The sequence below is a fragment of the Onychostoma macrolepis genome, chromosome 15, assembly GCF_012432095.1.
Source record: "Onychostoma macrolepis isolate SWU-2019 chromosome 15, ASM1243209v1, whole genome shotgun sequence".
In the NCBI taxonomy this organism is placed as follows: domain Eukaryota; kingdom Metazoa; phylum Chordata; class Actinopteri; order Cypriniformes; family Cyprinidae; genus Onychostoma; species Onychostoma macrolepis.
Window position 1 is genome coordinate 197,643 of NC_081169.1, and position 16,908 is coordinate 214,550.

General features: G+C 36.9%; 1 protein-coding gene across 2 annotated transcripts; it reads right to left on the reverse strand.

Annotated features, from left to right (window-relative positions):
- Window positions 1-923: 923 nt before the first annotated feature.
- On the reverse strand, window positions 924-16,442 carry nmd3 (NMD3 ribosome export adaptor). 2 transcript variants are annotated; one of them, XM_058745527.1, is made up of 16 exons: window positions 16,285-16,442; window positions 15,607-15,652; window positions 15,364-15,498; window positions 13,747-13,843; window positions 13,580-13,660; window positions 13,379-13,507; window positions 11,976-12,066; window positions 11,782-11,860; window positions 11,443-11,539; window positions 9,134-9,251; window positions 6,975-7,120; window positions 5,002-5,114; window positions 4,840-4,912; window positions 3,247-3,353; window positions 1,781-1,851; window positions 924-1,694 (listed from the first exon to the last, which is right to left on the reverse strand). In XM_058745527.1, the coding sequence occupies exons 2-16, from the start codon at window positions 15,648-15,650 to the stop codon at window positions 1,558-1,560; spliced, it is 1,518 nt and encodes a 505-aa protein (XP_058601510.1). In that variant the 5' UTR covers window positions 15,651-15,652; window positions 16,285-16,442; the 3' UTR covers window positions 924-1,557. The 2 variants fall into 2 exon arrangements, with proteins under 2 accessions (XP_058601510.1, XP_058601512.1); XM_058745529.1 differs by having other exon boundaries at window positions 15,607-15,678; window positions 16,285-16,436.
- Window positions 16,443-16,908: the final 466 nt, after the last annotated feature.

A 16,908-nucleotide genomic window follows, 5' to 3' on the forward strand; every position in this document is an offset into this window, starting at 1 on the left:
TTAATATACCAACCTACTGAAGTACTGAAATCTGTTTTGTACCTTTGAAATACACTGATAACCACCAAATGCAGAAGGTGATGAGAAAATCACATGATGAAGCAAAGCCCATCACAAACAGATTTTAAACAATAACATATATAGAAGGTGCACAGTGTCACTCACACAAACACTAAACACCATCATGGTGAGACTCATTAAACTGAAATATGCAATAAACATTAATTTAACAACATTAGATGTAACATACAACCCTAATAAACACAACTGATAAGAAAAAACTAAGAAGAAACCTAGTTATTTCAAAGAAACATCAAATTCAAACAAAATGTGAAATGCAACGCAGGGAATTCTGGAAACGTCAATTTACGGCTTTTCCCTGTAAATTTTACATTCTTTTTCACTGTAAAATTGTCTGAAATGTCTATTACAGTTTTTCACCGTATATATTAGGGGAACTTACCGTTAACCAATTAACAGGTTTTTACCGTAGCTTTTTCACAGTTTTTTACCGTTAAAATCATGGTCATTTTTTACAGTGAAGGTTGACATAGCCTTCATACACGAGTTATGGTATTAAAACAAGGCATTAAACCAATCAAGTTCTGGTACACTGAATCACTTAAACGTGTTATTTTTTTGTTTTTAATTTTGGTTGAACATTAACATCACTACTGGAGTTTAAATTTGGCTAGTGGGGAAAAATACATTTCCTAAATGGACAATGAAACTCACATAGAGAGCATGAAAATTGACTACATTCAATACAGCTGTTGAAGGGATGAAATATCTTCGCCTGCTTTTTGAACTAATTTTGGATCAAGACAAGTTTCAGAGAAAGACTGACGAGACGTGAGAGGATAAAAAGTGCAGCAGCCATTGTTGATGACTAATGATAAATCAAGAGAACGTCAAAACAAAAGTTGATCTTTTCAATTTTTATAGAAGTGTTGTACACTGTTGCACACAGAAAAGGCAGAGAAACCTTTAAAACCACACCATTGGGACTGTTGTTGGACCAGTGAATGCCTTCAGAAGAACTGCAGACCAGAGACCAAACTATGTCCAGATTTGACCCAATCCTGTATGAAACCAATGCGTCAGCTTCTGAAGCAGACTAGCGAGTCTGTATATGATGAGATCCATGCTCTTCTTGTTCCAGAAGGTGACCAATAGACTACGCTTCCAAATGAAGGCATGATCCATAAGTCTGCACTAAAATTACAAAATTCAACCCAAGTCACTCACTGCCACTGTACTGAATTCACCCAAATGGATGTTCATTAAACAATCTTATTTTCTGTTCGGCAGAATAAAGAAGTCATTAGGTTTTTAATCATATGAGGATAAGTAAATGACAGCATTTTCATTTTTGGGTCAACCGTCCCTCTTATTTTTCAAACTTTTAAATATTTTATTTATTATAGTACTGCATCACTGCACCAGGAAATGCAATTCTCTGAAAGAGAGAGCAGTGAGCATGAGAATGAATGACGTGTGTCTGGCTAGTTTTCTCCTTTATAAACGTCTGCCTCGTGCTCTGATCGGAGGTGTTGTTCATTCATCAGTCATCATATCAGCTCCTTCTCCACCGGTGGCGTCACTCAGGCTCAGATCCTCCAGCATCTCCGCCAGAGAGATCCTGGGAGCGCCGTCGTCATCCGTGTCACTTTCCACCGGGATCTTTGAAGCATCTGTACAGGGAAACATGATTCTGGTATGAGTACGGTGAGAATTTTAATTCAAGAGATGCATTATCAGTGGCGGTGCGTTTCTTTACCTCTGAAGATGTTGACGTTCTTCCTCAGCATCTCATCTTCCTCCAGGTCCTCCAGGAACTCGTTGTATTGTCTACAAGAAAAAAATTGCATCAAGCTAAATCAGAAAGGATTGATTGACGTTTCACTTATTATTAAAGTTGTTTGTTTTGCTAAAAGTGCATAAATCTGTTCCAATACCAGTGAAGTTTGATGATTCTTGATCATTTCAATACCACAGGAAAACTAATTTGCTTTCAGCACTCCTTTATTCTATTCTATTGAACAAGTGAATTAAAGTGTTTGATTAAAATATTAGAGCTAATAATAATTTAAGGCTACATGGCATTTTAGGTTAATATTCATAAAGACAAGAGTCAGTAATAAAACGAAAAACAAAGCAACATAAAGAGAGCTTCAAGTCTGTCACGTCTTATTAAAGCTACTGAAGTTATTCAGACAAGCGCGGTGAGTGTTTTACTCTTAAATATTACGAATGATTTCTGAAGGATCATGTGACTGGAGAAATGATGCTAAAAATTCAGTTTTGAAATCACAGGAATAACTTGCATTTTAAAATATTTTCAAATAGAAAACAGTTATTTTAAATGGTAAATATTTCAAAATGTTACTGTTTTTGCTGTATTTTGGATCAAATAAATGCAGGCTTGGTGAGCAGAAGAGATTTCTTTAAAAAACTAAAAGCGTACTGTTCAAAAGCCTTTGACTGGTAGTGTATGTTAGCCTATAGTTTGAAGTTAAAGACATTAATAAGGTGAGTCTGAGATGTTTATTTGACAGTGATTTCACAATTCATGTTTGTATGAAGGCTAAATATAATTAAAAGGTGAACATTAATTTATTTGTGTATATTATATAGTTTTATAGGAGGAGTTCATAGACTTGGCAAATTAATTTTTCATTAGTTTGTTGGTACAGACATCTGTTGTGGGCATTCTTGGCAGTTTTAATGAGGCTTTTTTTAATAGTGTTCATATTGATATCGGAATTATATCATATCGACCGAAATTAAGAAATATATCGTGATATCAATTTTGGCCATATCGTCCAGCCCTACTGTGATTGTATACATTTAATTAAAAAAAAAAAAATCAAACTGCTTAATATTTTGAGTGCAAATTGTAATAAAAATACGTTAATCTTCAGCATGACGCGGGCCACAAAATTAATGCAGACGGGCCGCCTGTTAAGTACCCCTGCATTAGACCATTCTTTTTATGACAACCCATAAATGATCATTACTGTAAAAGTCTCATTGTCATTACTGTAATGCGTCCAAGTTCACATGCTTTTGAAATTGTTATTTTTCTCAATAATTCCAATTAAATACACCTCACTGCAATTTTTATCTGTTGTAGTAGAAAGTAACAAATACAGCTATGATTTATTAATTTTTTTTTGCATTATAATAATAGGAGTTTGAGGGGTAAACGTGAGCACTCTTGCCCATGTGTTCAGATCTCCTCACCTCTCATCATCCGTGTCTGTGGCGTCTCTCTCTCGGTCCAGCTCCCGCAGCTTCCACACTCGGCTCTTCACCCGCTTCATGCGGTCATAGCTCTTCTTTATCAGCACCTGAACAGAAGCAGCACATGTTATTATTATTATTATTATTAAGATCATTATTAAAGTTCAACATATTCCTGTAGCTAGCAATGTCACAGTCATGGGTTTGATTTCCAGAAAAAACAAGAATTGATTTGTATCTTGAATACAGTAGGGCTGTCAATACAGTTTTGAATTTTGAATATTCGTCGAATTTAAAATAAAATTCACTTTCGAATGCAAAACCATTGCATTCTAATGTTAGGTCTGTTGTGTTCTGTAATGTTATGTTTACGTCAAAACTGAAACCAAGCCGTTCACACAGAACGCATATTTATAGCATTTTCTAGAGGGACGTTCATCACCGTTGCTCTCGCGTCTCGCACAAGAGAGCCGCATGTTTAGAAAGCATGTAAAATTAATGTAAGTTCAACTTTTAAAAAAACATGGAGACTTCATGGTGGTTTTTCCATCCCACTGCATCTCATGTGATTAAATGAAGAAAGTACTCTTTGTGATTGGTTTTCAGTCCTTTGTATTAAACTATACATACATGCATGATGCTGTTTTCTTTCTAATTGTTTAAGCAACTTAATTATATATGTTTATAAACATTATTTAAAAAATTATGCACTTTTTTTAAAGATAGTCGTGTTATTTTATTGCATTGAAGAAACGGTCATTAGTAATATTTTGCTCGATGCGCCCTCTTGTGGCCCCAGGAGAGAAGCCAAGTGTTTTGTTTTTTTTTCCTGAAATTATGCCTTTTAAATTTTTATATAAATTGAAATATCGATAATATTTAAGTTCAAAATTCAAATTCAGTTTTTCAGCCATTTTGACAGCCCTAAAATGCACTTTCAATAAAAGTGTAGTTCTGCCAAATTCTGCCATAATGTAAATGTTATGTTCACATATCAAGTATGATGTTTTTTTGTATATTTTTCAGTTTATACAGATTAACTGACTCACTATAATTAAAATGTTTGGGGTCGATAAGATTTTTTAAATGTTTTTTAAAGAAGTCTCTTCTCTTCTGAAATAGTATTACAATTTCAAGTAAACAAGGTGTTTTCTATTGTAACATTGCATTTTTTTCCCTGTGATGGCCAAGCTGAATTTTCAGCATCACAACTTTAGTCTTCTACATTTTATTCAGAATATTTTGATGCATACAAAAGAACATTTATTTGAAACAGATTTTTTTGGTAACAATTGAAATGTCTTTACTGTCACTGATCAATGAAATGCACCCTTGCTGCTTCAAAGTAATAATTTCTGACCCCAAACTTTTAAACAGTAGCGGACATATTAAAAACAAAAGAATTAATTAAAAAAAGCCCTGCAAAACTGCCTCTGAAAGGGAGTTTAGACAAAAGCTCATGCAGTGTTCCTTTGCATCTAATCGAACGGCATGCAGAATTGTTTGAGCGTCTAAACACTTTTTGAGGCCACTGTTTTTGCACAGGCCCTGCACATCATTTACATGCATATGAGTTGTAGAAACGAGTCTTACCACATCAGGAACATGGTGAGGGTTCATCTTATTGAGGAACTCATCATTGATATTGGCATTGGCAAAATCAAAACTGAGGTAAAAAAAAAAAAAAGCATGTTAGAATCAACATATTTCTGTGTTTTCTGCATGAAGTCACTGAAGTGAGGCGTGTGAACTGACCCCAGCACCAGATCTCCGATGTTCAGCAGGTGACCCAGGAACGTTCTGCAGTGATACTGATGACCGGAGTCCATCTCCGACGTCTTCTGAACCCAAACCTCAGCCAACGTGTGCTGCAAACACAGACACGCACAAATTTGCAAAAGTACAATCAGATGATGAACCAAATCCATTTGTCCGATTAGAGCATTCAGTGTAGATGGCATTATTGTTTATAATGGGTTCTATTTCCTTTTGATGTGATGACCATCCAGAGATAATCCAAGCGCTCCGGTTACACTGAAGCACATCGCTCTGTGTTCGGATGAGCCTAAGCTCTTCTGTGTCTCCATGTATTGAAACGTCTCTCAGATAAGGAACGTTTAAGGTGATGCATCCATATGAAATGCATCTGTTTGGGTTATGGGTCATGATGAACAAAGTCTAGCTGACTAATCATTTAAAGACTGTGAAATCTGTTAAGGCTTGGGTTGGAACAAAATTAACATCATTAACGCGTTAAAAACAACACTTTCACTCTAGAAAGAATAAAAAGGATTTTTCCCCAAACTTCTATTACATTGTGCAAAAACATTTCTCATGTTTCGCTTCCACAACCAGAATAAAATAACTAGACTTTGAATAAACAGCACGAGGAACACTAAGACTACATGATAAATCATATTTTAAATGTGATGACAATTTTGCTTCTCTTGATTTACATATTAAGCACAGTCATAGCATAGCAATATTTGCCTGCTGCTCATTTATCCTGAAAGCGTTTAATTTTAAAAAGCTTTCATGGTTGCGGTTAGGGCTGTCAAAAAAAAAAAATTATTTAAAATAAAAATCCACATTCGAATGCAAAAACGTTGCATTCTAATGTTAGGTGTGCGTCGGGCAGCGATATCAGTGGTGCACAAGATGATGTAGGTGTGGTTGCATTTTAGTGTTTTTCATAGCTAATCCAGTTGAAGCCAGTAGACGCGGCGCTGCTGCGTTGTTCATTCAAAATATTGCAGAAAAGAGAACATCAATGCAGAGAAGATGCTGTTTACGTCAAAACTGAAACCAAGCCGTTCGCATATTTATAGCATTTTCTAGAGGGACGTCTATCAGCTTTGCTCTCGCGTCTCGCACAAGAGAGCCGCATGTTTAGAAAGCATGTAAAATTAATGCAAGTTCAACTTTTAAAAAACATGTCTCGAGACTTTATGGCGTTTTTTTTCCTCATCCCACTGCATCTCATGTGATTAAATGAAGAAAGTACTCTTTGTGATTGGTTTTCAGTCCTTTGTATTAAACTATACATACATGCATGATGCTGTTTTGTTTCTATTTGTTTAAGTGACTTAATTATATATGGTTTATAAACATTATGCACTTTTTTCAAAGATAGTCTGTTATTTTATTGCTTTGAAGAAATGTGCACAAGTAATATTTTGCTCGATGCGCCTCTTGTGGCCTCAGGAGAGAAGCCAAAAGCTTTTTCCCCCCTAACTGAAATTATGCCTTTTAAATTTGAATACAATTTGAATATTGATCATATTTAAGTACAAAATTCGAATTTAGTTTTTCAGCCATTTTGACAGCCCTAGTTGCGGTTGCCAGATGTCAAGAGCTTAAGTTCCCCAATTAGAGCTATTCTTTTAGATAGATAATTTTCTGCTAGATGGTTTACTTAATCTTCCCAACCTGGCAACCATCTAAACATTTCGGAAAAATCACAAATGAGCTGTAAACACTAGCAAAGTTAAAGTTTAGCCGTCTCTATTGAGATATTCTGCTCAAATGAAAGTGTAATACAGTTTGTCTTCTTTCACAGGGTTGTTTGTGCTAAATCTGCAAACAAACCATGCCAGTTGACGTTGTTTTGATTTGTGAGATATTTTGTAACAAAACAATCATGATTTAATCAACTATTTAACCTTTATCGTGCACTGCAGGAACAGTACTCATCACTTGTTGTTTATTGGAGTATGTAGGAGTTTTACCTTATTGGATTTGAGACCGGCGCCGGCTCCTAACCTCTGATCTCTGATAATGTCGAGGTCCATGACGATGAACTCCTCCAGCTGACGCGGGCCACACAGACCGCTAAACGGGTGACGCCAGTATGTGTTCCCATCCACCTCAGCAACTGAAATCAAAAACACACTACAATAAATCAAACACTATGCTACCCCATCCTCTAAAGACCTGGGCATTATGATTGACAGCAGTTTTTTAAAAACATTTCAGCAAAAGTTAATGGAGAAGCACGATAATGGATACAATGTATTTGGTCTCGCCAGACTAAATCTGCTATGCATGCTGCAGCCGATACACACACTACCCTTCAAACATTTAGAGTAACTCTTTCCCCGCCAAACATGGAATTTTCCGGGTTTCTGCGTTCTCGCTGTTATACACTCGGGGCGCTATTGCAAATCTCCTGAATGAGTCTGAAAGTGCCGATCAAAAACAGATGAGGAAGCCGCAGATACGAGTGATCACATATGTAAGCAGATGCATATGAAAAATAATTTTAGAGCTCCTTATATTTAAGTTTTCATAATCCATTTGAAAAAAATATACTACATATAACTGAATAAATCTATATCTATATCTATCTATCTATATCTATATATATATACACATACATCTATATATAGCGTGTGCAGAATTATTAGGCAGGTTTTCTTTTACAGATAAAATGAGCCCAAAAAGAGATTTAACTCAGACTAAAAGTCAAAGACTAAAGGATGCAATTCTAATGCAATAATAGAATTTGCAAAGTTAAGACATGACCATTGGGTAGCGAAATGCTCATTGTGTCGGGAAAAGTCAGAAAGTGTGTCCGAAGCATGAATCCGTATTCAGAAAGGCACGGAAAACAAATAACGATTGCTAACTGTTGCCTGTTACATTACAGTACATAAGATTTCACTTACCACATAAACAGAGTAAGGAGAGATGACTGAGGATGATGGTGAGCACCACTGACAAACGTCTAATCTTGTAAAATGTGTGGTAAGTACTGCCGCTCCACAGTATAAACAGAGTACGTGCGATCGCGAATCTCGAAAGTGAAACTAAAAAGCGATCGTGCATTCAAAAGCAGTTTCAATGCCAGGCATAAAAGCGTCTCCCTGATGCTGGCAGTTATATAACGTTACAGTATAATTACCCAATGATATAACTGCGAGAGAAAGTATTAAAATATGCACTGCCCTCCTATCTCGTATTTATTCCCTTTAGGGGTTCTGTAGTACACGTCATTTTCTTTCCGAACACGGTATTGGGATGCGGCGGATTGCAGGGGGATCACGATGCCGACTCAACATTGTGATGTCTATCAGCCATCGGCGATCTGCCCAACCCTATTCAGAAACACAAGTATCTTAATGATATTTGTGACCCTGGAGCACAAAACCAGTCTTAAGTCGCTGGGGTATATTTGTAGCAATAGCCAACAATACATTGTATGGGTCAAAATTATTGATTTTTCTTTTATGCCAAAAATCATTAGGATATTAAGTAAAGATCATGTTCCATGAAGATAATTTGTAAATTTCCTACTGTAAATATATCAAAACTTCATTTTTGATTAGTAATATGCATTGCTAAGAACTTCATTTGAACAACTTTAAAGGAGATTTTCTCAATATTTAGATTTTTTTGCACCCTCAGATTCCAGATTTTCAAATAGTTGCATCTCAGTCAAATATTGTCCAACAAACCATACATCAATGCAAAGATTATTTATTCAGCTTCAGATGATGTATAAATCTCAATTTCGAAAAATTTATACTTAAGACTGGTTTTGTCATCCAGGGTCACATTTGTGTATTTTACTGTCATTTTATTCGAAGTAGGCCTTGTCTTATCACTATCACACTCTGCACACATGTGGGATATCCGTCTTATCAGTAAGGCATATCGGCATATTTTCGGCCAAATCGGCCGATGTTTACAATTTAAGCCTTTATCGGCCGATTCCGATATTGTTCCGATAATATCTAGTGGTATGTATTGTGGGACGGAATAAGGAATAGATTAGCAAAATGGAGGAGAACAGAGAGCGAGAACCAAATCGTCTGGAGCCCTGACAGGTGAACGGTTTGAGGGACTGGTTGAGTAGTTCAGTTAGTGTAAGTGTGCAGTAACTCACTCTGCAGGGTGTTGGGGTCAATCAGGTGTATAGAGCTGGTGACCCGGATACAGACACACACCTGACCCATGTTTCCCAGACTCTGGGCGAGACGTGGAGACAGACACACCACGTTATCCTGCGAGACAGCGGGGAGAGATAAAAACAAGGCATATGGGATTTTTATTTTCTAAAGCTATGCATTACATGTGAAATCAATCCATGAGTGTGTGAGCAGAGCTGAATATACAGGACTGAATAAGGCGTCCTGCTTTTTAATTCTAATTATTATACTGTTCTTCTTGACAGTACAACATACTAGGGCTGTCAAAATGGCTGAAAAACTATATACGAATTTTGTACTTAAATATAATCCACAAACTTATCTGGGACAGTTTAAATTTAGCTCAGGAGCATTCATATTGCTTGTAGATGTTATTACACTTTGAGTGTAAGCTGTGGCAAATTCAATTGAATGGGTATGATTTGGAAAGGCACACGTCTTAATAAAAGGTCTAACAGCTGATAAAGCATGTCAGAGCAAAAACCAAGCCCTGAAGTCCAAAGAACTGCCTGTAGAGCTCAGAAACAGGTTTGCGTCAAGCCACAGATCTGAGGAAAAGTTCAGAAACAATTCTGCTTCATTGAAGAGTCACAGAAGCATGTAGTCTCTGTTACCCTTAATGGAAGAAGTTTGAAACAACCAGGACTCTTCCTAGAACTGGCCTCCTGGCCAAACTGAGCAACTGATGGAGAAGGGCTTTGGTTAGAGTGGTGATCAACAACCTGATAGTCACTCTAGTCGAGCTCCATGATCATATACGCAGACAGGAGAAACCTACAGAAGGACAAACATCACTGCAACACCCCACCGATCTGGGCTTTATGGCAGTGTGGCCAGACTCAATCCTCTCCTCAGTGAAGACACATGAAAACACACTTGCAATTTGCAAAAAAGCACCTAAAGGACCCTCAGACTGTGAGAAACAAGATTCTCTGGTCGGATTAACCTGAATTCCAAGCATCATGTTTGAAGGAAACCAGCTCTGATCATCACCTGCAGAGTACCATCCCAGCAGTAAAGTGTGCTGGTAGCAGCCTCATGCTGTGGGGCTGTTCTTCAGCGGCAGGGACTGAGGGACTCGTCAGAGAAGAAGAAAAGCTCAATGCACCAAAATATTGAGGTAGCCTTAATGAAAACCCAGTCCAGAGCATTCACAACCTCAGACTGGGCAGAGGGTTCACCTTCCAACAGGACAATGACCCTAAACACAGCAAGAGTGGCTTATAGACAGCTCTGTGAATGTCCATTGAGTGGCCCAGCCACAGCCTGGGCTTGAACCCAATCAAATATTTCTGGAGAAACCTGAAAATGTGCATCTGCCCCAATCCAGCCTGACAGAGCTTGAGAGGTGAAGAGATGAGGAGAGGAATGGCAGATAATTGCCAAATGCTGATGAGCAAAGCTTGTCGCATCAAACAAACAAAAAGACTTGAGACTGTAAAGGTACTTCAGCTAAATATTTAGTTAAGGTATGAATACTTACGCAATGTACTTTTTTTAAATAAATAAATTTACGAAGTTGTGACAATTCTGTTTTTGCTTTGTTAGTATGGTGTATGGAGTCTAGATTGATGTGGAGGAAAAAAAAAAGTAATTTCAAGCAGTTTAACGTGAAAAAAAAAAATTAAGGGGTATGAATACTTTCGCAAGGCACTGTATACAATTAATTAAGTTGCTTAAACAATTAGAAACAAAACAGCATCGTGCATGTATGTATAGTTTAAAACAAAGGACCGAAAACCAATCACAAAGAGTCCTTTTTTTTTTCTCATTTAATCACATGAGATGCAGTGGGATGCGGAAAAACCGCCATAAAGTCTCGAGACATGTTTTTTAAAAGTTGAACTTACATTAATTTTACATGATTTTCTAATCAGTTTTGACGTAAACAGCATCTTCTCTGCATTGATGTTCTCTTTTACCGCAATATTTTGAATGAACAACGCAGCAGCGCCGCGTCTAGTGGCTTCAACTGGATTAGCTATGAAAAACATTAAAATGCAACGACACCTTCATCGTCATCACATCTTGTGCACCGCTGATAACGCTGGCCGACGCACACCTAACATTAGAATGCAACGATTTTTATTTTAAATTCGCCAAATATTCGAAATTCACTTTTTTTTTTTGACAGCCCTACTACACACATCAACAGAGAACCAGAAAATAAAAAGGTCAATGAAAAGCATTCACCCAGCATGAAAGCACATGAGAAATGTTGTGCAAATCATTGCAGGTTTATTCAGAACGAGTAAATGATGTTTACCTTACACACAGGAACGATCTCCATTGAGAAGGTGCTTTTGTAGTTGTAGGTATTGGAGTGAATATCATGAGAGATCAACCGCTGAGATGTCTTCGACCTTTACAAACAACATTCACTATTAGTTTAATAGACCCAACATAAAAACAGAACATCACAACAGAGACTTAATTAGATACAAGCCATCAGCTCTCTCTCATCTCCCTTAATGCTGCCCTGCATAAGAGCGAATGCTGAAAACGTCTCTATTCCAATCTCAATCCAACAGAACAGGTGCACAAACAAAATTAACATTTTGTTTCATAACACACGTTGCACATTAATTGAATATGATTTTCAGACCTGCAGGGAACTGTGCACTGCAAGAAGTCCACCATCTTCTGAGCGTGCTGCTTAGAGGCGTAGTAAAAATCAATGCCCTCTGAAGACACACAGACATTAATATTAAAAAGGAAGGACAATATAGATGTGCAGACTATGGCTATAACCAGAATTCATAACACAGCATCAGAGGAGGAGGATGATGGGAAATATACCGTGAATCTCTTTGATGCGCACTGTGTTCTGATGCAGCTTGTGCTTCAAAATCAGCTGCTCCAAGTAGTAAAATGTCTTTTTGTGGACAGTCTGAAGAAAGAAAAAGTAAATAATACAATGCTGAAGGCACAGAGAAACAGTAATGCTTTCAATAAAACACAGAAAGTAAATGTGAATGATACGGTCTGAAAGCAACGGGGTTCAGCAGAAGTAGGTGTTTCTGAGTTGATACCACAGCAAAATCTAATACTAGGCTTACTAATATAAGTACAGTTAATTAACTGATATGAGTATAGCTCTCAAGCAATTATTGAGGATAACTAAACAGTCAGTTGTAAATAAGAATAAAGCAGTGAATTAAAAATAATGGAAAACAGATAAATAAAGGAAAACCTACAAAACAAATAAATGCAAAATCAAACAATATTCATGTAAGAAATACTATAGAAATTAAAAGCAATCAAATGAAATATAAAACAAAACACTGTAAATGAAATACATTGATGCTTATTAGCAGAAGACATATTAGGCTGCTGTCACTTTAAGACCTAATTAGCAGAATGTCAATGGTACAATAAATGACAAATAAATGTTGCCTCGCTTGTGAGAAGTCATGTAGTTTTTAAGTTGATGCTACTGATAAAATCATCAGAGTAGCACTAACAACATCAGCATGTATGTTACGGTGTGTGCAAACTGTCTGTGAGGGAATGTGCTTTCCTTGCATAATAAAACTTAATTTTGTGGCAAAAACATGGACATGATCTGTCGTTTTTATCCTACTGTTTGCTATATTTATTTGTTTGGCCAGTGTCGTTGTGGGTTTTGGTTCTTTCGCTGTTTTAGGCTGTAAGCACCTTTGAAATAACTTTGGTGAAGTGATATGGTCATGTAATGCGGTCAAGAGCTGCCTGGAACTACGTTCGTCGTACGTTTCCCTGAAAATAATTGCACACCTTAAAACGTTCGTCAGCCAATCAGATTCAAGCATTCAACGGCCCCGTAGCATAAGATTAGGACTTATGTACTTACATGAAAAAAATAAGTACAATGTACTTATTGTGTTCGTATTGTATTGCAAAACACTTGCTGCTATCAAAGTGGGATGTGGGTAAGGTTAGGGACAGGTTTGGTGGGATGGGTTGGTTTAAGGGTGGGTTAAGGTGTAAGAGATGGGTCAACAGTGTATTATAAAGGTACTAACTACAGATGTAATTACATGCAGGTATTTATTTTTAAATATAAGCACACTGTAAAAACACGTATGTACACAATAAGTGCATTGTATCAAATTATTAATTTAAATGTAAGTGCACAGCAGTTAAAGCCACTTAAAATAAAGTGGGACCTAAAATGAAATATTTCAGCAGCTCTGCTCTAGGCATGTGTCTCCCGCGTGTACCTTCTGTCTGACTTGCACGACTGCTTTCCAGAAGTCTTTGGCCTCCACTCGATGGCAATCCTCACACATCTGAGGCTGAATGACAAACTCCACCACGAACACCTGCTGCAGAATGGCTCCATTCATGACCTACAGACACATCAGTCTCACTGAAACACAGCTCTGACTGCAAATCTGGAGTCTGGAAATCAGCGGCAGTACCTCTTTCTGGATGGTCAGCTTCATCTTGATTCTTTTAGAGTGGGGCTCCGTCCATAAGAAGCCAGCATCGATAAGTCTCACCTTGATGGTAATAAAAGAAACACACTGTGAACTCAGCATCAGCTGCAGCTGTCGTCGATGTGCTGGTGGTTCTGTGAGTTACCAACCTTTGCCATGGAGGCCTTGAGTTTCTTAAGACACAGAGCCAGAAGCTCCCTGGACTCCAGAGCGCACTGGACCCATGAGCCCGGAGGCTGCAGGTACCTACAGAAACACAAGAAAACACATCTTTCGCTCGGTGTGGGATCTGTACTATCATCTTCATGTTCTGAATCCAAAAATAAAGATAATTTAATCATAAAATGACTATTGTTTGCATTAATGAGTGCAGTTACTAATAATATTACACGTTTATTTCTTGGTAATACACATTTGACAGTAAAGCACTGAGCTTGAGTTGGGAAGCATACAAAATCTACTTTTATTAACAACAGTAGTGTGCAAAAATTTTAAATAGAAAATGAATATAGGCTATTCTACAACAGTATTATTTGTAACTGACCGATGGCCAGCGATTATAAAAGGAACACTTTAGGTGCGATTCAGTCACAAATTGAAGTTTGTGTTTTTCAAGGTACTTTGTGACTTTTTTTTACACACAAAAAGCGCAAAACTTTGACAAAATTTGATTTCTTGATGATCTGATATTTTATAATTTCAAAATATAAAGCAAAAAGTAGAAATGAATGACTAATAAGCCAATAAGTGCTCCTCTGCTGCCATCTACTGGTTATAGTGGTAATTTTTTTCTACATAAGTGTTTGTTTACCACAAAGTATATTTTGGTCATACTATTAAAAATGCTATTTAAATTGGATAATATTTAGAGCTTTAAAGTGCTGGAAATAGTTGTGTGAAAGCTTGAAAGTCATTGAAAAGTGCTTGAATTTCTCTCTCAAAAGACTATAAAAACTCTCCCGCAACACCATGATTACAGTTAGTTACGACTGCGAAAGTACGGTCGCAGTCTGGAGCCCTAATCCTTTGTTTCAGTTTAAAAAATTAAATAAAATATGCTGATATGCTTTAGAGCTGTGCAATATTCCTGCACACATTTAATCATATTCTGAATGAACTAAAACATATATGTTCTTTTTCAACTATTCTTCCAGACAAACCGGAGAAGCGTTTGCCATTTATTTATTTATTTATTATAATCGGTCTCATTCACTAATAACTGCATGGATTATTAGCATTTATACACACAGGAGAACTTAACGTTGCTGCTCCCAAACTGTTGAACTTTCTTCCTTTGGATTTAAGATCTAAGGACACGTTTAAAAAGCAGCTAAACCCTTGCTTTTGTTTAAATGCGTTTGTATTGCTCTGTTTTATCTGATTGTTTATTTTGTTCCTATTTGAATTTTTTTTATTAAACATTCGGAAAAAAAATTAAAGCTGCATTAAACTTGTACTGTTTTGATGCTTGAATCATGTTGAGTGAATGAGGCCCATTTATTGTCATACATAAACATCAACAGATAGTTAATAAGAGTGTTCTGATGCTTTCGACTGCATTTTATGATTTAAAGGGATAGTTCACCCCCCCCCCAATTCTGCCACTATATACTCCTTGTAAGACATGTATCAGTTATGAGTTAATCTCGTGTGATGTTTCTCAGTTGTGCTCCAACCCTAACTCCACTCTCCATCGTCAGTAGACACGGCCATAGTTTATTTTCTCGAGCTGTTAAGTCGACTTCAGTGACTCCAGCAGACCGTACCGTTCACACTGCCTGCAGAAATGGATGGTGGCTTGTTTGGGAATGCCTTCCGAGATGTCCACTTTATTCCTCAAGCAGGAGACGCACATGTTGGCTGGGTTTGGAGGAATGGCAACGCCACACATACAGCAAAGGCTGCAAGCCCAGAGAAAAGCAGAACGAGCGAGGGATTCAGAAACGATCCAAACAGAGATAATTCAGAATATAATGGAGATTATAAGCTGTCACTATCACAATACTCACATATTGCCTTGGCTGCTTGTTGGCGGGGCTTGCATGTACTCCATGACTACAACAACAAAACAAAGATAACAACTGAACTCATTTTAATAGTGCTGTCAAACGATTAATCGCTTCCAAAATAAAAGTTTATTTGCATAATACATGTGTGTGTGTACTGTTTGTTTATGATGTATATATATAAATACACACACACACACACACACACACACACACACACACATGGTATATTTAAGAAAAATATGTTACTTTTATATATTAAATATATTTATGTATAATATAGACAATGTGATTATAAATATACACATGCAAATATTTTCAAAATATACTGTATGTGTGTGTATTTATACAGTATTATTTTTGCATAATATACATAACATATATTATGTAAACAAAACCTTATATTTTGAATATTTTGAATAACCAAAAACTCCCAGAAAAGTCTACCAGAAGAAATCATAAATTAAGTTTAAAATAATGAAACCATGGTTGGATGCACCCTGTATCTTCTGACTTGTGCTTTACATGACTAGCGTTATTAATAAGGATGAATGAGGAAATCCAGCATGTAAAATACAGGTTTTACCGTCTGACACATCACTGTACCGCGGTACTAACGTTACCTCAGCGCTGTTTAGTAAGGTGCGTGTCAGTACATAGAAACACTAAACCAATACTCACTGTGTTGGAGAATCGACGATAACCAATTCAATTAGATCAATAACTTCTGGTGATCATCACATGAACACAGCACATGTGTCTGCGCCTAGACCGACGCCCGCTGATGACGTCACGACGCGATGTCGGAATGACAGGACCCCGATAGCTGCCCGCCACGCGCCTGAATGTAAATGCGTCCGCGTGTTTATGTTGCAGTATTCTCTCAGGCCTGCTCTACTAATGATCAGCGAGCTTACAAATGCTGTCATAATGGTGTCATTTCATACTTTAGTCAAGGGACACACTAACAGACTTAGGAGGGGAGGGGGCATAGTAAATCCTGACAAGACTCAACCACTTTTTATGATTAACATATTTATTTATTCATTTGATTTAACTTAACATATTTAACTTTTATTCACATGTAAACACTGATCAACACACATACAGTGCCCTCCACTAATATCGGCACCCATGATAAATATGAGCAAAGGCGGCTGTGAAAATAAATCTGCATCGTTTATCCTTTTGATATTTCATTATAAAAAAAATAAAATAAAAATTCTAACCTTTCATTAAAGTAAAACAACTGAAAGTGAGGGGAAATATCATTATGAAATAAATGTTTTTCTCAAATACATGTTG